The 23778-nt window shown below is 30.3% G+C and overlaps 1 protein-coding gene across 2 annotated transcripts in view; it reads left to right on the top strand.

The window, feature by feature from the left end:
* LOC134705084 (secretin receptor-like) overlaps positions 1–23778 on the top strand; it is a 57240-nt gene that overhangs the window by 11738 nt on the left and 21724 nt on the right. The window contains exon 1 of one of the 2 annotated variants that reach the window (XM_063563850.1): positions 17408–17555. The exons of the other annotated variant lie outside the window; for it this stretch is intronic. Within the exon in view, the coding sequence (XP_063419920.1) occupies positions 17475–17555 (81 nt within the window). The 5' untranslated portion in view covers positions 17408–17474. Of the gene's footprint in view, positions 1–17407; positions 17556–23778 lie in introns of those variants that run through there. 2 annotated transcript variants of the gene reach the window in all.

The following is a 23778-nucleotide window of genomic DNA, read 5'->3' as shown; positions in this document are numbered from 1 at the left end:
TCAACATTGAAAGTGAAACAAAGGTAAATCATTTGATGACTGATTCGATCCACTAAAAATCTTTCTTCTACATGTAAAAACGATGAGAAACATATATTTTTAATCTATAAAAAAAATTAAACAGACCTATAAAAATCCAACTGCCCGTGTTAATCGATTTATATCTAACCATTAAAATTGAGAATGGAAATAGGGAATGTGTCAAAGAGACAACAACCCGACCAAATAATAAAAAAAATAAAAATAGTATTTTTATGTTTACATCGCTTATATGGTCATCTGAGGATAACTCGATATTTAATTAGATGAAGTCTAGACTAAAATACACACGAAACGAAGCTACATATTATTGACCCTATTTTCTGTAAACTGTTTATTTCACAATTTTGATAGTTTGGATAAATGTTTACATTGTTATAGATAAAATATGAGAATTTGAGTCAAATCGGTGACCATGAGTTTGACAGCTAGTGCCCCTTTAATCATCAACAGAATTGATAAAACTATGTGTTGTGAAAAAATAAAATTCGTATGTTTACATAAATCTGTAATTCTAAAAAAAAAGAGTTTGGTTGTGTATCATTTACTTTTCACATCTTACCAAAAAGTTCCCTTGAAAGAAGCGAGTATTCCCCATTTCCATTCTCTTCTTTATTATTGATTGTTAAACTTTTGTTTTGGTTTATTGTTATCATGTTCATTGCAATGTATGTTATAATTCCTTGGTTTAAACCGATATTCTATTTTTTAAGACCGGATGATATCGTTTAAAATCCAGACAATTAGTTTAGGGTTTCTACAGCATGAAGATGTTATGTATCCCCATGATATTGAACCTTAATCAAGGAAAAACAAGGGATTTGTAAGATTTGACGAAAAGCTGCACATAACTGCAGTTTTAAATATAATTGATATTTATTTGTTTTGTTTTGCTTTCATTTTTTTTTAAGATATCTAAAGCTAGTTCAGATAGACTGTCTTGCTTATTCATCGTTTATGTTTCATTTTAAAAATTGTACATTGTACTGGTAACAAAAGAGTTCATACATGTACAAACAAACGAATACCAATTGCCATTGCTGTTAGGACCTTGATATATATTATAACTGCTTCATGCAAAATTGTATAGATGAAATAGAAGACACCTTTGACGGAAGATATATTTGTGCTTCGTAATGAATAGAACACTATAATGTTCCCTTATGACCAAATAGTCGGTCAATGTACACATTTTATAATATCTTGTATTCAAATTGATTTTCAGATTAATTGCTTTGGTATTTATATAATGTTATCACTTTTATAAAATTGTTTTCAGAAAAAATATAATTTTCAACAAATCAACTTTTAACCCAAAAATGTTGACATATATAGCAGATAATCATGCTAAAGATCTATGTCAATGTCAGTTTCATTTAAAAGTTACAACTAAACCAATTAAAAAAACATAGAGATGATACAGTATGCAATTAAGATGTTATGTTATATCATCACAAATTATCTGCATATATTTCCTGAAATAGGGACAAATCATGACCAAAAGTCACGTTAGATAAATAATTCAGTAAGATATCTATTTATACTTGTATCTTTTCTACTTTATAAATAATGAAACAAGGCAAAAGTTGTGTTAAGCCCAATTTATCCTTATTATGATACATTCTCTGAGAGAACGATACTTTGATTTCCCTGTGATGGGTGAAAGGGTATTAAAAGTGAATACATGTATTAATGCCTTGTAAGAGATGAAAGGGTAATAAATAACATTTTTCTATCACATAGTTCGCCCTAATCATGCTTATACGAAAGAAAACAGCCACCTGTAATCCCCTTCGAAAATAAAATTGAAACTAAATAAATATTTTGTGACATGGATTTATGCACTTTGCATGGTGCTATGAAATGCTAAATAGTACCTGTTTGCATTTGGCACTGTTATTGAAAAAACTAGGGTCCTGTCGACGAAATGTGTGTTGTATGACTCAAAATTATTGTTTGTCTGTAACTGGTATTAAAAAAAATGATGGATGTATAACTATTTGATATGTTTAAGAGTTTGCTTTATGTATTGGATATATACGCAACTTATTTATCCTTAAAGTAAATTTGTCCTGTAAATGTTTTAATGTTATGAAAAATCACCAAACGACGTTGATACTCTTTTAATCTTTTAACATAATGTCAACTGATTACCAGATAACCTGCAGTTATTTAAAAAATCTTAAGTATAATGAATTTCACATTGATATCCAAGATGTCTAGTTCTGGTGGAAATCGAGAGCGACATCTACTAGATAATAGATTTTATGGTATAGAGATGACTGCATTGTCTTCGTTGAGAATGTTTAATATCTCAAGCAGCAATGATCCAACAACCACTGCAATTAGAACATGATAAAACACCAATTCTTTATAAACTCATGTATCTGAAAACAGTTGCTGGTTTCACCAGGAACGCTAAAAACCGAATAATTAAAAGTAACGAATATATAAGGATTGAAAAAGACAAAGAGCTAAATGACCAAATAAGAACCTAAATATAATAGCCAAATCTTTCTATGGTCGACTTTGTATAGGGAAGTTGGACCCTTTTTTAATTTCTCAAATATTTATAAATTCATCAACGGATAATTTCAACAAACAAAAAATCATGAATCATGAACAACTAATGTCTGGGCTTATGATACCATCTAAGATTTAGAATATGGGTTGCACATGCTATTACAACTTGTAAATGTGTTTAATAGAATTGTATTTGGTTGAACGTGGTGACAATTCCATCGGTTTTTGTTCTCTCTTAATTCAGATGTTGGTTTTGGAATTACAAGGTGATATTTTATTCTTTCTTTTTCTGTAAATGATTAATGTCGCCGATGGTATCACCAGCCCAGTAGTCAGCGTTTCGATATTGACATGAATACCAATTATATGGTCATTTTTATAAATTTCCTGTTACAAAACTTAGATTTTTTACGAAAAAACGAAGGATTTTCTTATTCCAGGAATTAGATTACCATAGCCGTATTTGGTATAACTTTTTGGAATGTTGGATCCTCAATGCTCTTCAACTTTGCACTTGTTTGGCTTTTTAACTATTTTGATATGAGCATCACTGGTGAGTCTTGTGTAGATTAAATTATAATCCTAGTACCTTTGATTACTATTAATGTGTCATGTCAGTAAATAAATTAAAAGACTAGCGTACTCGTGAAAGTAGTCTAACTTACAATCTACTATCTCAAGATAGGAATATTTACTACTAGTTGTATAATCTCTATCTATTGTTATGTACAACATAAATGAATATCACTCCTCGTGAAATCTGTAATAAGACAAGAATAATTAAAACGGAAAGCACTTCATATATTTAACATAAGCATTTTTTCACCCACTCTCCTTTGTCCCGTTTTCGTAATCCATTAGAACAAATATACCATATGATATTTCAGGAACTCGTAGGAATTTTGATAAAATGTTGCAGAACATCTTATATTAACATACAGTTTGGTACATTTTGAAACCTATTTTTCTTTTCTGTTCGAGAGTCGTTCTAGGGTGAAACTGTCATAATCTTTTCGTTCTATTGTTGTTCTACGGTAGAACTGTCAAACCTTTTCTGGGGCAGAACTGACAAACAAGCTCATCAAAGATAACATGCTTATAATTTGGTAAAACATACTTTTGACTTGATTTACAAATAGACTGACAAGTGACGCCCAACTCAACATGTAAATAGTTATCTAAAGACCGAGGTTGAAGGTCGTGGAGAGCTATAAAGTATTCTATGGTAGAAATTAATTACTCTTAATTTCTTTTGAAAGTCAACCCAATACAACAGTTGTAAGTGTGTTTTAGTGCTATTATATAATACATTTCTATTTCGTGCAGTAACCATGATTTTGATAGATTATCTGACAACTACGTGCAAATTTGCCATGAATAGAAAGACAATAGTAAAAAGGGAATTTTCAAATGTCTTGAAATCAAGCTTACATATATACAAAAACAATCAGACAAGTCTGATTGTCTTACACATTATACTCCTGGGAGAAATTGCCTCCCTTTTTCCTATTTATCAAAACAAATAAATTGATGAAATATACGTAAGGGAAGTGTGTAGCTCTTGGATTATGATAGTGAAATTATTCATTAATATCTTTTTACGTCAATTTTGTATTTCATTGTAATCGTTTATTGTTCATTGGTGAAATACTAACGTTTGAAACTTCTGTGCACTTGAGTACTTAATAATTTTCCCTTTCATGTCTAATAAAGTAAAAAGTAGAGACTTGAAGAAAATACAGTTAAACACTATAGCAGTAATAAAGTTTTAACAAAATTAATGTAAAATCTAAATCTTATCGGAAATAACAGCGCTGTATATTCAACTCCTTATTCAGCTGAATTTTTACAAGATTCTATAAGAGTCGTGTTATGTCTTATGTTCATATTATATGAACTCTGATTTGTGAGTTTCATTTACTATGTTTGACAAATAATGCATGATCGAAATAAAAAAAAAACAAGGTCTGTATTTGTAAATCTATGACGTCACTTTATTTGCAGTTGTGTCGTCACTGAAAAGACCATTCTACACAAAATTATATAGATTTCGTATTTATTTTACCAGCAAAGATAGAGTTCTCTGCATGATACCTTTTAAAATTATTTACCCTAATGTTTGTCTTTATGAACAAATCTAATCGTGATTTAATATGTATGTGATACGAGCATTTGCTCAATATCTCCCACTCATAATTTGTGTTCATAAAACATGCATTATTCTTTTCTTTTTTTTAGAAAGATTTAAGTCACACTTTCAAGCATAGTCTATTGTTTTGATCTTATAGTTTAATCTATACAGATTATTTCAACTATCGGAATTTTTAAAACTGTACTTTAATTTTTGAGGTCTTAATAGAGCAATTCTAGGTCATATACAATGTGTACGTTATGTTTTATTATAAATGACATCATAACATTCTTAAGTGGTTTAATATTTCGAGGTCGATTTAGGGATCAAAATCGTGCATATCATTTTCAAATGTTAGCATATTTATATTCAGAGATAGTGCCGCTTATGAAATGCAACAGTATTCCATTTTCATGGGGGAAATGATACGAAAAACAATGATATTGTACATAGCTTATGAAGACAGTAGTCTAAAATGGTAATTCTCGTTAAATGATTACAAGAAACAAAGGGTAACAAATAGAATGTGAGTGAATCACATAGTAAACTTCTCCAGCTATGTATGCTTCAATTGCTATGCAAATTCACACTCAGTCAAAACTTCACTATCGATAAAATTTCAGATCAAACGACTATCCTGGTATCTACATATCTAAAACTGCAAACACATGCCACTATTATTTGAAACAATGATAACTCGTTTGTAGTTACAAATCTGTCATCATTACCATAAAATTTATAAATCTCGATTGCTATAAACTCATTATAGAAACCCGGATTGAAATATTGTATTTGCGCCAGACGCGCGTATCGTCTACTAAAGACTCATTAGTATAACGCTTGAATCAAAAAAATGTTAAAAGGGACGAATACATTACGAATTTGAAGAGCATTGAGAATCAAAAATTCCTAAAAGTTTTGCTTTATACAGCTAAGCTAATTCCTGAGGAAGAAAAGCCTTAGAATTTCGATTACTCAAGTCAACACCGAAGTACGCATGTATTAATACATTTTGCTTTAGATTAAATTCAAGTTACCTAATGCCCTTAGAACAATTGAAACTGTGTAGCAATTATAGCGTTTTAAGTTCTGGTAGTCGTTTTAAACAAATAGGATAACTGAATATTGACTTCCTTGCGTTGAAATTGATGATAAAAATCAGTTTTTAGTCAATACACCAGTATCATCAATATAAAATATGGTCCTTAATATCGATTATTCATCTGTTAAAGGTATCTGCATACCAGTTTAACTTCATACTAAATTGAAACAATCAGAGAATACCCAGTGATTCCAAAGTGTAGTCATGACATTGGCAGTTAGTATTTAACTGTAAGCTAATGTGTTAGAATATCCATTTGGTATATTTTGCCTTTCTCTAACTGTTGAAATAGGTGTTTGGTTTAAAGTTGGAAATAAATGTCCGTTATTTGCTTCATGTGACTGTTTATGCTTATGTTGAGATGATTTTAATTTGTTTTTAAGTTTTGGATAATATCTTTCCTATTTAGTTATTCCAAGTCTTAAAATATCAAAACATAGTTGTTACTGCAAGGTTTCTAGTAATAATATATAATATACAAAACTCGGTTATTATCAAAAATATTTGCACTAATACTGTATGCTGCGAATATCATTTAAAGTGCGATATCTTATAGAAACTGGGAATATATGTTAAAGATTCAACATCCAAGTAAAATAGCAGATCAAAGCCACGATGAGTCTTCTACACAGCGAGAAAATCCTGCAATCGGAGTCTGCATTCTACTGACCCCGACATAATCATGTATATTCAGCGAAATAGACACTACACTAAACCGCAAAAACACAAAAATTTAACCAAAAAAGGCTAGAGGTGTAGGAAAACATATATGTGTATAAGTTAATTACTTGATTTCTTGATAAACAATAATAACCGAAGCTTAAATTAACACTGCGACCAAGTATGTCTTTTAATCAAATGATTATGGTATACGGCAGTTACAAGAAAACAGATACCCTTTGCGACTTTGAAAACATTGATTCTTAATAAAGATTTCTTAGTATTATTGAATGAATTATTTTAGATAATTTCTCCATGAAATAAGTATCTTTTACCTGAAGGCTTTTTCTATTTACACGAACCAGTAATCAGTAAATGTACTATAATATTTCCTTGTGATTTGGGCAAAAAAAGTTATAAGTAAATGTTTTTACAAATGTTAAAAGCAACTTAATCTCAAATGATTACACGTAAAATAAACTGTCAAATGATTGCCAGATTCTTGTAAACAAATGTTTCCGAGTCTACTTAATTCATCATCAGTGCCAAGTATATCAATTAACAATAAATAAATGTTTAATATATAATTATACAGAATTGTATATTCAATTATTTCTCAGCAACTAACTTATCGTTAAACATTCATTGAATATTGTTGTTACAAATGTGACACGAAAAAGATGTTAAACAGACACAATATTAAGCTTTAAAATAATATAAACAAGAGCTGGTCACTATGACATGTACTGACCATGACACCTTGAGGAAGCTTTTAAGTTATCTAAAGAACGATAAAGTCTAATCCTTTTCCTGGTTAATCTTCTTACTCTCAGGGTCAGTTGTTTGGCAAAGCTGAGTAAATATTTTTCAGCAGCAATTTCATTATATTGGATTTAAAACAACAAACCTATCTGTATGAAGCTTCCGAACTCTTAGTGAAATACAACTGGTGCATGTTACATGTTCATTTTCTATATGCTATTTTTATTGATGTACGCTTTTAAATTTTGTCGCATGAAGACTTGATTTTATATCATTATATCAAAGTGTTTTTGAGAGAACATATGTAATGTAAATGCTATAGCTTATTTGTTACATTAAAATATACGATAAAAGTTTCAACCAAAAAAGAAATCTTATAAGTCTTTGACTATCCCTCTCTTGATTTGAGGTAATATAAGTGCAATAAAATATTTGAAGGCGCTATATAAGGATAATATATTGACCTTTTCGTCCTCAAGAATTGATTATCCTATCACCAAAGCTATTAATGCATATATGCAAAGTTAAATCTGACTAACATTTGTATTGTCACGATAATACAGTCAAACTAATTCAGAAAAATCCAGTGAATAGAGATTAAAGTTACTACCAAAAAAAACATATATGAACGATTGTCAGAGAAATGTTTAATTTAAGCTGCTTTGTATAAAATCCTTAGAATCCAATTTGGTTACTCTGTGGTCAATAATTATAAAAATACAGATAATAAAACATACATTAATTTATGAAGGAAATAAAACACCTAATACCATAGGACACATAATTCGTTATACAGATATAAATAACAATAGTAACAAACAAATGTCGTTGCCTTTGTAAGTACTCATTCGCTCACATCAATTGAAGAAAAAATATTCAAGTTAACAAACGTTCAAATATTATATACTCCAATAAGCAAAAATCCTTTATAATGGTGTTAGTATACGAATGAATATCCACCTACCACATGTAAAATTATGTAACAAAAAATTTTCATAACAAAATGAATGCTTTGTAAAATTCAATACAACTACCGCACAGAAGTTCACGATTTATTTTTACTGCTGGTATCTACACAATTATGCATCTGACTTTTTGAATGAGTATTGGAATGATCATGTCTCTGGAGATTTACCAATCATGCCCTCTTTTTCCTAAATTAGACCTTTACTTTTTATATCGTGTGACTTAGATAGAAAGTTGCCTCATTTGTACTCATACCACACCTTCTTATTTATAGCTATGAGATTTCAACATCAGTGAACTAAATTTGTAGCCTTATTTTCCAAATGAAGTAATGCGGTTTGAACATCAGTACTACTGTTGCCTAAAACTATATACAAACGCTACTCGACTGCAATTAATCATTTCTTAAAATTAAATTTAAAGAATAAGTATGTTTTATAAACTGTTTGAATTTCAAAGCTTATTAGTTAACACCGATAGAAACAACATGTAAACTTGTTCTGATACTAACGAAAGTGAGGTCCGTCTATTTATTATGGTAGTACAATAAGTATGGTCATATTTATTATTGGCGCTAATTATTTCCTGTACTTGTGGAGAAAGAGTCAACATTCGCTAGCTTAGTATTTTGTAGTTATTATATTTGGATGAAAACGACTTCAGGGTTTATATATAGACATAAAGTTATGAGATGGAATTGCCATTTCACTTTATGCACTCTATGACAATTATCGGAGTATATACATTTTTTCGATATAACATATTACAAGATAATTGTACGTGTCTACTTTAGTTGTCTATTTTAGGTATTGTCCGAGTGATGTTTACTAAAAATGTCCACAGGGAAAAATATTTTTCACAGTTCTAAACGCAAAGTGTGTAATATACTACCGAGAAAAAACCTGTGCATTTCTCAAACCAAGAAATATTATGTCGATAAAAACTACTTTTTTTAAAACCAAGTCATGGTCAGTGCCATATAACCCATGGAAAAGGGATCGGGAGTATGTTGCATTCTATCCTACCAATATTTTTCGTTATAAAAAAGACATATTAAAAATAAGTGGTTTTTTCATCAAACTTACCACCAGAAGATATTTTTTTTCTGTCTTTCGATGAGATTTTGATGTTTTGTTTTTGTTACGTTAATAGTGTCAGCCACTTACACAATTCGTTGTCTAATGTTTAAAGAATAACACAGATGATTTGGTTTGTACGATTTTTCTTTTAGCAAAGTTAATTTCAACGCCAGATCTAAAAACCTTAATTCTCTGTATCCATAAAGACGCTTATTTTTATTTTTCATTTCTGCACAAAAAAGTGGGCTCATATTTCAAAACAAAACGCTCATCTTAATTTAAGAATTTAAAAAAGAAAATGTCCACAACGTATGGAAAGCTATTGACACGATAAATTCCAAGCGCTCAAAAATCCGAAATATGAACATTTGATCAGAAATCATACAAATACCTCATGCAAAAATGAGTATCAATGGATATCATCAAAATGTTTTTACAAAAAAAAGTACAAGGTACGTTCAACAAGGGTGATGTCTAAAACAAATCCGTTAAAATAAAACTATTTCAGCCGACGTAATGGATTGAAAACAACTGTCAAAATTTTTACTTTGTACAAGATTTTGATAAGAAATCTTTGGATAAACTGATCTTAAACTTACTAAACATTACCCTTATTTTCATTTGTTTATAGTTCTTTAAATAAGACAAACTTGAAGGTGGATTGTTATAACAATAAGAACATATACCGTCGTTCGTTGTTAATAATGGTTAGAAAATATCAGTAAACTCATAATAATAATATTAACACCATCTTCACTTAGCGTTTTGTTTTATAAGTAATTTGTGCATTCTCCTGATTTTTGATTATAACAAGCGTGTACCAAAGTGTTAAAGATCAGACTTATGTATACAAAAGGTGTGGGATTTTTATCCCTACAGTTAATCTACTAACCCTTCAAAAAAAATTATATTATATACTGTCTAGCATCAGCAAAACTTTTGTGATTGCAATACTAGTCACAATTTTTGTACATTTATCTTCATGTATTTGTTCCTTTAATTTGATAATATTTTCATGCAATGAAATTCTGTTAGCTTGCTTAGGGCATTGTATAAGATCGTATCATCCTGCACTGTATGCATTAACATTGAAACGGATTGTAAATTAAGGATATTGGCCAATTTAATGCACCATAACGGGACATCACAACAGTTTTTGTAAAATGTTGACGTCATATTTTAAAATATCTGAAACCATAATGGAAAAGTAATTGTTGTGTGTCGTCTCAAGATCAAGCGGGACGGATTCTCGGGTCAGGTGGGACAGATTTCCAAATAGCGATAAGGTGTATAAAATGACTACCTAATAAAAAATGATATGAAAGTGGGGAATCTTAAGCACAGCAACAGGTATGAGAGTGGAGGTCGACATGATTACACATCAAAATAATATTTTGGGTTTGATTTCACTTCGTTTACACTATTTGGTGTGTTTTTTTGGAATTGAGTAGGTTTTTTTTTTTATTCTTTCGTAATCAACTGATTAAACCGAAGATGTAAGATTCAGATATCAAATGAAATGTAAGGCATATGATTGTGTGACTGTCAAAAATGCGTTTGTAATTTGAGAATTTGATATTGATGTAAAAACACATTGTATAAAAATCTGTCTTTTGTTCAAGTTTTATGTTACTCTTCAGATGTCTTTATGTCGTTGGTTGATGTGACTCTAACGTTTATTTCACATCTTTTTTTTTATTCATGCAGCTTTGAATAAAGCATATTTTTTTCATATAGAAAGAGAAACGGATTAAATTGACCAATATTTATTGGTTTAACACTGTATATAAAAAAGGAGGTGTGAAAGTGTTGTAAAAACCAAAGTCCGATTTGGGTTAATGTATGAATTTGTAAATCATCGTTTACTGCCTACGCGTCACTTGCCATTTCCCAACTTAATCGGTTTCCAAGAGCTTTCAGCTGCTACGCTACTCAATGTCGTTATTTTTCTACAAACATTTATCAAAAGATACCGCGCCCTTGTTGACAAATTTTGCATTTTAATAAGGGACTTTCCGAATTGAATATTCCTTGGTGTTCTGTATTATTGTTAATTTAATTTTTTATTATTATCTCAGAATTGTTCACATTCGTCAGTCACGTTCGTTAAGAAATTGACATCGGTTTACTTTCTACTAACAAGCATTCGTCTTGGACTTTTAAAGTTCATATGACAATTTTTACTGTTACGAATATTGTTGATGCTCTCTGTGTCATGAATTACAATGTATCAACTTTGTCAGTTTTATAATCATATGCTCCCATTGGAGCAATAAACTAAATTTTCTATTTTCATATTTCGAGAATTGTATTAATTTTAATGTACTTGCGTCATTATTGAAATGAAATTTCCAAAGAAGCTACAGCTTACTTTGTGTTAACTTTCTCATATTGAAAGTATCAATTAATTAATTTCTTTCATTTCTTAAAACGAATTTTGTAAACAAAGCATATATTTGAACGATATTGCGAAAGTCACGATTGGTTTTGTTGTGTTTAGGTTTTTTGAGTGAGTCTGACCATTTTTTCTAGTGTAGACCGGGTTTTTTTATTGAGTGAAATAACACACGATAACAGCAATTAACCCTTATTTGAAAATACCCTAGTTTAATTCAATACTTCCCAACTTATTCTAAATATTATGCAAGTTTTTAAATCAAACTACGCTCTGTAAGTAAATTTCACCACAACTTTGCTGTTTTACCGAAACATTGGAAGCTAATAAAATTATCCACAAGAGAATCGTTATTTTTTTAATTGCTTTGTTTTCAGCTTTATCCTTTTTATGTTTCCACGACGTGTTGAATTATTTGATGAGTGTAGCTATTGCGAATACCAAAGTTCATGAAGGTGTCAATTCTAGATCTTTGACTTTCTCTGTTTAATGTGTTCCCTGCTATTATTTATGAACAAAGGACAATTTATAACTAGAGATATGGTATAGACACGTTGATATTGTTAAAGACCTACTGATGCCGTCGCAATAAAATGTATTGCGCACTTTTCCTTTTCATTTAAAGAAACAGTATATCCTCTTTTATCATTTTAGAAGATTCAGGGATATTCAAATCTTGTTTGTTGCTATCATCTATTCAGTTGTCGTAAGCTTGTACTAGAACATTTCATGAAAATATGAAGCTCCTGTATTGTCTATTGTTATATATTACTTTGTAAAATAAATAAATAAATTATTAAAGCAGGATCTTATCCAAGTGTTATATCCCAGTTCCGATTAATCTTCCTAATACTTATTTTAAAGTGTCTTTTCTAATTGTACGATAAATGAAAAATAAATTTTCCATCGGGAAAACTTCAATTGCCCAGCGTTTTCTGTCAAAAGCACACTTTTGGCAAATTAACGACAATTATTTTAGGAAATGTGTACGTTCACATTATCAAAGTCGTTTAAAGTAATTATTGTGTATTATCTAATTTTTTATTCAATATCACTTTATCATAATAAACTTCATTGTTTGTAACATCTATGCGTTTAAAGATCACATGAAATCAAACTTGGATGCAACGTTACAAAAATCCAAAAAGTAGTTCTCGAAAATATATGGATGCATAAAAATTATTTTATCTCAAAATGACTGTATTCATTTATCTACACTCAAGTATTCTTTTAAGGTAAATGTAAATGTTAAGTAATATATAATTGTTGTACAAAAGGTCATGGTGTCACATGTTGAAATGAAACTGTTCTTAGAATTGTTTTAGTACAAGCTTACGACATCCAAATAGATGAAATCAACTTACAAGAAAATTGAATATCCCTGATGGTTTTTTTAATGTGTAGTTCATAAATACTATTCATCGCATATACTTTATATTCATATTAAACTCGGTTTCAAGTCAAAAAGAAAAAGATATCAGTTATCTTACATAATTACATCATATTCACCTGAAAATCGAACCGTACATTTTAACTTTACCGTGAAACTATTGTTTTTTTAAACGAAACTTTTGATATCTATATTAGTAGAAATATTGGTCAAAACACATTTCTATGTCAATTGTTGGTATATCCAAACTAATTCTAATGTAAAACTCAAAAGCAAGTAAGATATTAGCAAAAAATTAATTCATGATCAAAATATCGTGTTACTTTATTGTCTAAGTGGTTGACTCTCGATTGAATTAAAATATACACATTCACCGATATACAGAATGCAGTTGATAAGTCATTTAACAGATCATTGACATTATTTGGTCAACAATTGGAAGTGCTAACAAAAGGGTTAATGAACATATGACTGTCTATATCATCTGTTATATCTCTGTGTGGTTTCTTTCGGGAATCTGGATTTGAAGGCATTTTTGAGTGTCTGTCTTAGTTTATATTGAAACAATTATTAAAGTTTCTGATCAATGTCTTGTAATACACAATTTTATTAGTAAGAAGCGATCATTTGCATTTATCATTTTTTTGCTGGTAAATAAAGAACTGTATGTAAATATGGATAAAAATCTATGTAAATTTTGTATTTTCAAAAGCAGGTGAATGAATATGAATTCACTTCAATATTATGAAAAAGTCAAACACTTTAACGGCAAAAAGATTTTATACACGACACATACACACTCTTGAATGACGAATACAGCAAATACAAGGTTTATAGTAGAAGTATTTATTTTGTTATAAAAAACTAAATTTTGATAGTAAGAAATCGGTACCATTTAAGATGGAACACAGATATATATTACTTCTTCTTGGTTTTCTGATGTATTGCCAAAATGATGATTTGATTATGTTTTTTTCAAAAATATAATAGAATTATGGAACTTAATGCCATTTTTTAACCTACAAGTTGTTCAAAATTGCCAAATGTGTACAGTAGTCTGTTGTTATTTATTTATTATTGTCATTTTATTTATTTTCTTTTGTTACATCTTTTGACATCGGACTCGGACTTCTCTTGAACTGAATTTTAATGTGCGTATTGTTATTCTTTTACTTTTCTACATTGGCTAGAGGTATAGGGGGAGGGTTGAGATCTCATAAACATGTTTAACCCCGCCGCAATTTTGCGCCTGTCTCAAAACAGGAGCGTCTGGCCTTTGTTAGTTTTGTATGATTTTAAATTTTAGTTTCTTGTGTATAATTCGGAGTTTAGTATGACGTCCATTATCACTGTACTATTATGCATATTTTTAGGGGCCAGCTGAAGGACACCTACGGGTGCGGGAATTCTCGCTACATTGAAGACCCATTGGTTGCCTTCGGCTGTTGTTTGCTCTATGGTCGGGTGGTTGTCGCTTTGACATATTCACCATTTCCTTTCTCAATTTTAGATTGTTCATAAAAAACATTTATGTATGTGAGCAAAAGAAATCTTTGAGACAGAATTTTGAGATGAATTCTATAAAATGCTTTAAGAAAAAAAAAGCAAAACAAATGTTACCGAAGTTGAAAATTTTACGATCATTCGTTGAAAAGATTTATTAAAAGAGTTATCTCCCCTTAAATGGCTAAGTATATATGTACGTATGTATGTTCTGGTAGATTCCACCGTTATTCGAAGCACCACGCGAGAGCTACGAGAATACAATAACATTCGTATACACTCATAATGATTAAAAGGCAAATTTGGCAATAATGTATCAATAACAATATCTACAATGACAGTTCCTATCCCACAAAACGGAAGTTCTAGGACACCGGGAAGTCTTGGGTTTTCTTTAATGGAGAAAGTCGAAGTAATCATCAATTTAATATGATATGTTTTGTATTTTATCTATTTAACGTGTAATCTATACATATCTCCCTCTCCTAGTATTTGACTGTTTTGTTAAGTAGCTATATCTAGAGAATCTAATACAAATCAGTGTCCAAATTTGATTTTACGTTTATAGTGATATCCGAGTATTCATATTACGTTTATAAATTCCCGCAAATAAATGAAAGAAACGAGACAACAACGGGGAACCATCAATATCTATCAAAGACAGAAAAAAAACAATGACTAAAAAAGTAAAATACAAACAGATAATCAGGTGATAAATGAGTATAAAAAACGTCAAATTGTCACATTGATGTAACTATATGTTTTTAGGTAAATTTAAAACCCAAGAAGGGAGAATACTATGACGTACCTACATTAATTCCTGTGTATGTTGGATGTGTACTGATTGATATTTAAGTCTTAGATGTACAATTGCTTTTATATTTTGGTTTTGGCTTTGTACTATATTTCAATAACTGCAAGTATTTCCAGATCTATTCTTAGTGTCGTTTATTTTGTTAGGATGTATAAATACCATGTCACGTCCGGTCTGTGTTCAAAATATTTCTGCTGTGCATCGATGTAATGAGTTTAGTAAATTTTAATAGATTAAACTGTTATCCATATGTTGTTATGTTTCACCAATGTTCCAGGTTAGCAGAGGATTGGCGTCTTCCAACTAGTTTAAACCCGCCACATTCTGTATGTTTCCGTCCCAAGTTAGCAGCGGGCAATACGGTTATTGTCTTTTGTTGCTGTAGATCATATTTGCTTTTCGGTTATTATTTTATACATAAATCAGGCATTTAATCTCCTCCTTTGAATTGATTCACATATATGATTTTTGGACCTTTTATAGATTACAATGCGGTATTGAATTGGCTCATTGTTTAAGGCCGTATGATAAACTATAGTTAATTTCTATGTCCTTTTGGTCTCATTGGCACTCATATCATATCTTCTTATTTTTAGATATATAGACTATATACTAATGCAAAGCCCTTGTTTTTTTTCACAAACAAATTGAAAATATCGAAGGTACTATTAAAAAAGATGAATAAAAAACATACCCATATAATTGAAAGGTAATACACGATCTGATCAGTATGCGTAGAATAGGATTGTGTTCAATATTGTAGCAGCTACGAAGTGCTGGGTAGATTTATGACTATTGAAGGAGTAGCTAGCCTAGCTGCTATCAATATCTATGTAGCAACTAGGATAGATACAAATTCAATTGTTATAACTATACGTAGCCCTATGTAGTCGCTACGATATTAAACGCAATCCAGGTGTTCCGAAAATAATCACATATCACAAATGTGGGTAATACAAGTACGATGACGTAGTCAAAGGTATTTAAGGTGCCACGACACCAATTCAACCAATCTTTATTGAGAATAAATGTAAACGTAACCCTACTTATGCAGGATATAGCGGTTTGATGTTTTATTTTTTTTTCTGAAAAAAACCTCAGTTGTCCATGAATTTTGATTACAATTTAGAGGAAGAATAGTTACATATTATGTTCACTTGGTTTTTTTTTGTATAAGGTGACTTCCCAAAAGTCACATTTCAATACATTAATTCAAACATGGAATGTAAACTGGCATTTAAAAGGTAAAATAAGAATAATTCAGACATGCATAGTATACCAAAGTAAAACTAAAAGTAAATATTAAGCGACCTGTGGAAATTGGCTTTTTATTTTGGCTGAATATATATCCCCAGTATCTTGATAGACTGAACAATATATCCTTACGTTTGAATATCATTTGGAATCTTTTGCCTCTATCTTCATACCTTTAATTGATTTTCTGAATCTTTCACAACTCTTTTTTCAAATCTGTTCAGATCATTCGCTTGCAGTCCATGAAGCTGTGTTCAAACTGTGCAGTAGTTGCTATTTATCTGTATATATCAACATATGCATCATACTGAATTAACCAAATGGCTACTTAATAGTTAAAAGCTGACTGTACGCTTATTGTCTGAACAAGACTGAATTTACGACAGTGTATAAGTATGAAAATTGACTAAAAGATTGAATATAACTTATGAATTTATTATTCAGACTTTTATCATGACGCTGTAAACAAAAAAACTGTATAAGACTAGAATTTATTTACTATAGTATAGTATAGGGGTTTTGAATTAGTTGTATAACAACTTATATATTATATTTTTGAAGCCTTAGTGTAAGCAAAACACGATTTTAGTTGGGTTATAATTCCATTGCTGAAAAAAATATAACAAGTGAATAAAAAAAAGTTTGCTTGTAAATTCATTTATTAGCACAATTGATAAGAAATCATAGTTCAATCTTTTATGATAAATACGAGATAATACCATACCTAATTAAATGTTTATATACAACTCCTCTGTATTTAGCTTTTCTACTTGTGCTACTAGAAAGAAATAAAGACTCGCCCACTCATTGGTAATGAAATATATCCATCAACAGAATACAACAGTGAACCATTAACATGGATATCACAAGAGGAACGTTTATTTGTTTTGTATTATTTTTGATAGAGTGGTGTGCACATGGATTCATAACATATGAGGTAAAACGTTCTATATTTCATTGTCTTTCAAAACTATATCACTTATCCATTTTTAACAATGTTTTTTGCTGCAAACAGTTCATAATTTTGTTCTTATAATAAAGCATACACATGCAGGTTTTTTTTTAATATTTTCAAAACATAATGTATACGGCATTTATTTTTTTATCAATTGAAACAATTTTCATTTATACTGCAAAATGAAGGGTTGTAAGGCAACAATTTTGGTCTCTTTGAATTCGAAAATAAAAGCGTACTTTATGACTAATAGATAATAGTCTTCAGATGTTTACAATTATTTTTTCTGTCCAATATCTTTCTTTATTTAGTCTGTCCGTCCTTGTTCTGTAAATCCTATTTTTGACATCTCTGCTTCTCCGAAACCACACAAAATAATTTTCTAATACTTTATAGATAACACTCACATACTATTTAGATGTGCATGTCGACAGCAATTTATGAGTTAATTTTATTTCAAGGAGTTATGTCCCTTTTAAGATAGAATTTTGGACAAATTATATACTCGTACAACAGTTTGTCATCGCGACTTATGTGAATGTACACAACAGAATTCGATGAAACTCTAATGATAGTAAAAACATCATATCTTTATGTGCATATCGTCTAGGAATATTGATAAGTTGACGTTTGAAGGATTTCTTAATTAGTTTATAAATTTAAGAATCTAGTGATATTTGTTTAGTATGTTTACTGGTGAGGGCCCACTTTTTTCTTGCATTTTGCGAATTGATGAGAATTCTATAAATTAGAATTGAAACTAGTTTTATACACTGAATATTATATAATCTTATAGATTTTATGATAATATCAAATATTTCCTTCGGATAATAATATTTGCAATAATAAAAATAGTTATTAAACATAAGTTAAAGTGATTAAAACTGTAATTTTGTTTTTATCAAAATGTTATCAATATTGAAATAAAAAGAAGATGTGGTATTGTTGCAAACGTTCCAACAAATGATGGAGAACTTAGCAAAAGTATATTTAAATAAAAATTGTAAAATTTATCGACATTACATAAAAAAATACGAAAGCCAATTTGTGTGTTCTTCAATACAATAAAATATGTCGTTTTATCGCTATTTTTACGACAATTTCCTCTGATTTTGCTGACTGATAATTTCCCTTCTCAGTGGAGTCGAGTGAAATGAAAAATTATCGCCAGAAATTACATTGTAAGGGAACACGTGCCGTTGTCAATAAAATTCACAATTAAAACAATGTCGTCACAGAGAAAATAGCGATAAACAGATAAGCATTGGTCATCGGTCATCAAACCTCGATTGTTTTTCTTACTTTCGCCGTATCATAGAGATAACCAACGATAATCTATAATTGTTGCGACATTGTCTTAGTTTTTGATGCATTAGTTGGACATGTCATTTTATGTGTCGTTATTCAACATAATAATATGGTAAATTTAACATACGATATCGTATTCATTACATGTTGAAATGAAAACTATATCATTATAATGATTCATATTTTTGTTATGACAAAGTATCATTTCATTATCAAGACAAAGTTATCATCGTACACGGTGGTTCGAATAAAACAACATAGTATGTCACAAAACGGCATGATGATGTTTCACCGTGACAGTTATCGCTATTCGTCGGGATTGTTTGATTCTTAGAAAAGTAGGTTAATATACATCGTTTGAAAGTATGCAGTTTTAAGTGGGACTTTTCGTGTGTATTGAAGGTGTAAATAAATAACCTAACATGGGCTTCATTTATTTTCGTGCGTACCTATTTTCGTTAGATAAAGAAAAACTTGCATATTCGTTTGTATTTAGTTTCGTGGTTTGGCAAAGTCTGCATACAAGCCGATATAGAATTCGTCATTTGTGGAATATTCAATTTCCTATACCAACGAAAAACACGAAAATTGGTATCCAACGAATAATAATGAATCCACAGTGCTTTAAAATTAATCACTAGTTAGCGTTATGATATGCACAATTGTAAAGCACATATGTAACCTTCGTTCATTTATTTTCCATTTTTTTAAACGTAAAACCGATTTGTGAGTATCCATTCGTTGAATGTCATCTATCAGTTATATTTGATAATTGATCAATCAGTTGTATATGTAAATCTATGCTGAAGAGCTTTATTTGCCTTAAGTGTTAAAGAAATGAATAGTATTTTTCTCAACATTGTTCGTGTCTTTTGTAAAAATACCCGATTAGGAACCACAAACCAGTCGTGTCTATTGTTTAAATAATCCAATTAGTTACCGTAAACCAATCGTGTCTGTTGCAAAAATAGCCCAATTAGGGACTATAAGCTTAAGATGAATTAATTGGTGAATTACGCCTCCTAAGCTGTTATATAATAAAATATCATGTGTGATACAAAGGTACTACGTCACTATCATAATTGCCTGGAACAAGTTTTCTAGGTCACAGTTTTTTATATGAATGTTTATATAACTTTGAATTTTTCGAAAAACTACGGATTTTTTTATCCCAGGCTTGGATTACCTTAGCCGTATTTGGCACAACTTTTTGTAATTTTGGATCCTCAATGCTCTTCAACTTTGTACTTGTTTGGCTTTATAAATATTTTGATATGAGCGTCACTGATGTGTCTTATGTAGACGAAACGCGCGTCTGGCGTTCATAATCCTGGTACCTTTGATAACTATATATAGTAACTAGGATTAAAGGAACATTTACTGAAAAAGAAATGGCAGACTTGGATGCAATATCATCTCATGAATCTTGGATGGACTTAGACGAGAAGTATCCAATCACGGTGCCGTTTTTATCTGACCAAGTTTTGACGAAAAACTTTGATAGTGACAACCAATAACTTTATCCCAATTTCCCTGATCAACGAAATAAATTTGACCTAGTTACCTTTGGTAGTTAAACCCGATCAGTTTTAAGTTACAGTTTTAATTAAACGTTGATGTATTACATATATAAAGTAACATGCAGGTTCACAATTTCAAACTCTGTCTACGCAATATCAGATTTAGAGTTTTTGTCTGGTTTTTCAGTGAAACCAGATCGCATGTTGATTATACTGCAAAGAAGAGATTCATTCAGTTTCTCAGTTTAATTTCACCGGTGAGTCTCAAAAATGTAATTACATGAAATAATTATTTGGTGATTTCAAATTCTAATGAAAGCCTTATCGAGTAACAGAAATCATAATTAACTTTGTATAAACCTGTGAATCTACCATACTGGTCGGGGTTGGATGTCCCATATAATAATAGATTTCACAATCAAAAGTTAATAACAAAAATACTGAACTCCAACGAACATTCAAATCGGAAAGTTCATTGTCAAATTGCAAAATCGAAAGCTAAACACATCAAACGAATGAATAACAACTATCATATTCCTGACTTGGAACATACATTTTGTTTAATAAAAAACGGTTAGCTTAACATGATTTTATATCTAGTTAACCTCTCACAGTCGCAAACAAAAAATCCATTTTATTTTATTCTTATGTAAACAGAACAAAAAAACATAATAGGTAAAATGTGAAAACAAACAAACATGCCAACAAAGAAAAAACAAAAAAGCATATACACAAAAGTAAAATCACAAAAATACTGAACTTATAGAGGAAAATCAATTCGGAAAGTCCATAATCACATGGCAAAATCTAATAACAAAACGCATCAAAAATGAATGGACAAGAACTGTCATATTCCTGACTTGGTACAGGAATTTTCAAATGTAGAAAATGGTGGATTAAACCTGATTATGTAGCGCTAACCCTCTCACTTTAATGACAGTCTCATTAAACTCCGCTACACCCACACTGATACATTAAATACACAGACACAACAAACAAAACCGTCAAAATATGGGCACATCAGTCATCATCGTATAGCAACCCCAAAAAGGAACAATCTAACAGAACACAAAAACATTTACTATCTACGAACACATTCATTGCACACTAACAAACACGAAAGACAAGAATATTGATATTTACCATTGCACATTATTACAAAGACGGGATGCGTAAGTACCGAACCAGGTCAAATTATATTACCAAACAAATACAGAATAAACAGTAAAAGTAATATTAAAGTAAATTAGTGGCCACTGATGAGTCGCATTCCGTTCCAAAACAAAGTATTACTTTGTATTTCTTAAAACCTTTTCACAATGAAATGAGTGATTTATGTGCATATAATATCAATGACCTACATATATTTCTTCATCTTATATAAATCCTTTACATTATATACTAAAAGGGATCAGAACCATAAAATTAGTATATATTCATGAATAATCACAATAAAATACACATCTTTGAGTTCATGACGTCTGCTTTCATTAAAATTTCCAATACAATGTCTCCCTCGATAACATTACAATCCTGATATAAGCATAATTGGATAGTCATCTACTTCTTCAACACATAATCACTTAATAGGATTAAGTTCTGTCCTTTGTTCTAATATATCGGAAAGCATGTAAATGTTGATTATCTTAATATATAATTGCATAATGGAGTTTGTTGAATCAAAATCAACATTTTTTTACATTGGGGTAAGCATTGCAATGTTCATCACAACAAAAGTTTTTCTGAGTGCAAACAAACCTGTTCAACTAGAAACATTTCTGAACCTAGATTGAGGATATCAGGGGCGGATCCAGAACCTTGATGTCTGGGGGGGGCACCATGAAACCAGAATTTTAGATTTTTTAGAGATGTATATACGGTATATGCGAGTGTGAGTGTTTTGTTTTTTGGTTGTTGTTTTTTTTTCTAAAGGGGGATCACTGGTCGTTTCTATATCTCTATATTTTTAGATCTTTGTTTTTACTATTTCACTTTATACTTTCTTTTCCTGCCAATTGATCTTTATTATATTTGTCCTCAACATGCATCAAATATTTGCCACTGGACGTTAAACAACATACAATCAATCAATATTTTCTTCATGACCTCTATATATATTTGGTTTTGCTCTCTAGACTTACTTTTTTGTACATTATTCTAATATCTGTAAAACACCTTCATATCCTTACAAATGGTGACCTTTTTTTTAGCCTCATACATGTACATGGCAATTGAAACAAGAAAAATAAACAAATATATCTGTATGCTCGGGTATTCAAAGAAATGATTACGTCCCAGATTCAGTTACAAAATAGATCTTAGGAAAATAATTTAGCATTTTATTAATGATTTTTTTTATAAGAAAATGTCAATTCATCATGTTTTTCCTAGACCGGTGAAAAAAAGGGGGGGACAAATCGTCGATTTCCCTTGAACATAAGAGGGAAGGAAATAGGACATTCCATTTAAAAAACAAACGTGTATGGTATCAAAAAACAAATGATTTGATTTGTTGCTGAATAAATTCACAAAAAGACAGTTTTGAAGAGAAAAAAAAACATAAATTCTAAATAAAATGGTATTGTGAGTACTTTATTTTGGAATGGAGAGAAACTAAGTACCAACATAATCGACATTAAACATATAATTTGTACCTATTCTTTAAAAACACAGATCAGAAGTTTCACCTGGTAATCGATCTTAATCTGTATTGTATTATAAACCAATAAAAATTCGTACTATTCCAATCAACATGTAAATGTATTTTCCATAATTTAAGCTTGCAAAGAGACATTAAAAACACACAAAGGTGTCAATATTTACACACCCATCGATAAGTTGTCATAAATCACGCATGTGGACGCTGGCATTAATTAACGGCCAGTTTAAGAAGTCAAATCAAGCTGTGATTCATTTCCGCTCTAGATAAAAAGATTCAGTAGCAATAAAATTATGTTAGAAATTATTTTTTTGGTGACCTGAACTGGGGGGGGGGGGGCACGTGCCCCCTGTGCCCCCCGGTAAATCCGCCACTGGGATATTGCTACATTTTTTTGGACTTTCAATGAAAACTTAACCTTTCATTTAAGGACACAATATACGTGTTCTTGTCTTCAAATTTAAACATTTAAATGAGATTTGTTATAATTTCTTTCACGTCTGATGCTGTTAAATTGGTATCGTCCATGTTATTATGATCAAATTTCAAATTCTATTTGAATGCCTAGCATGTGAATCCCGGATTAGCGCCTGTAGTTCTTACTATCAAACAATTAGTTCAATACCATCTGCAAATATGCGAATTCAATTAGTTTTTGCAAAGATTAAACCCACACGGTGCTCATATGAAATATCTAACAATTCATTCATAAGCACTG

The sequence above is a fragment of the Mytilus trossulus genome, chromosome 2 (assembly GCF_036588685.1).
Source record: "Mytilus trossulus isolate FHL-02 chromosome 2, PNRI_Mtr1.1.1.hap1, whole genome shotgun sequence".
NCBI lineage: Eukaryota > Metazoa > Mollusca > Bivalvia > Mytilida > Mytilidae > Mytilus > Mytilus trossulus.
The sequence above is the reverse complement of the archived record's forward strand: the minus strand, read 5'-3'. Positions and strand labels throughout refer to the sequence as shown.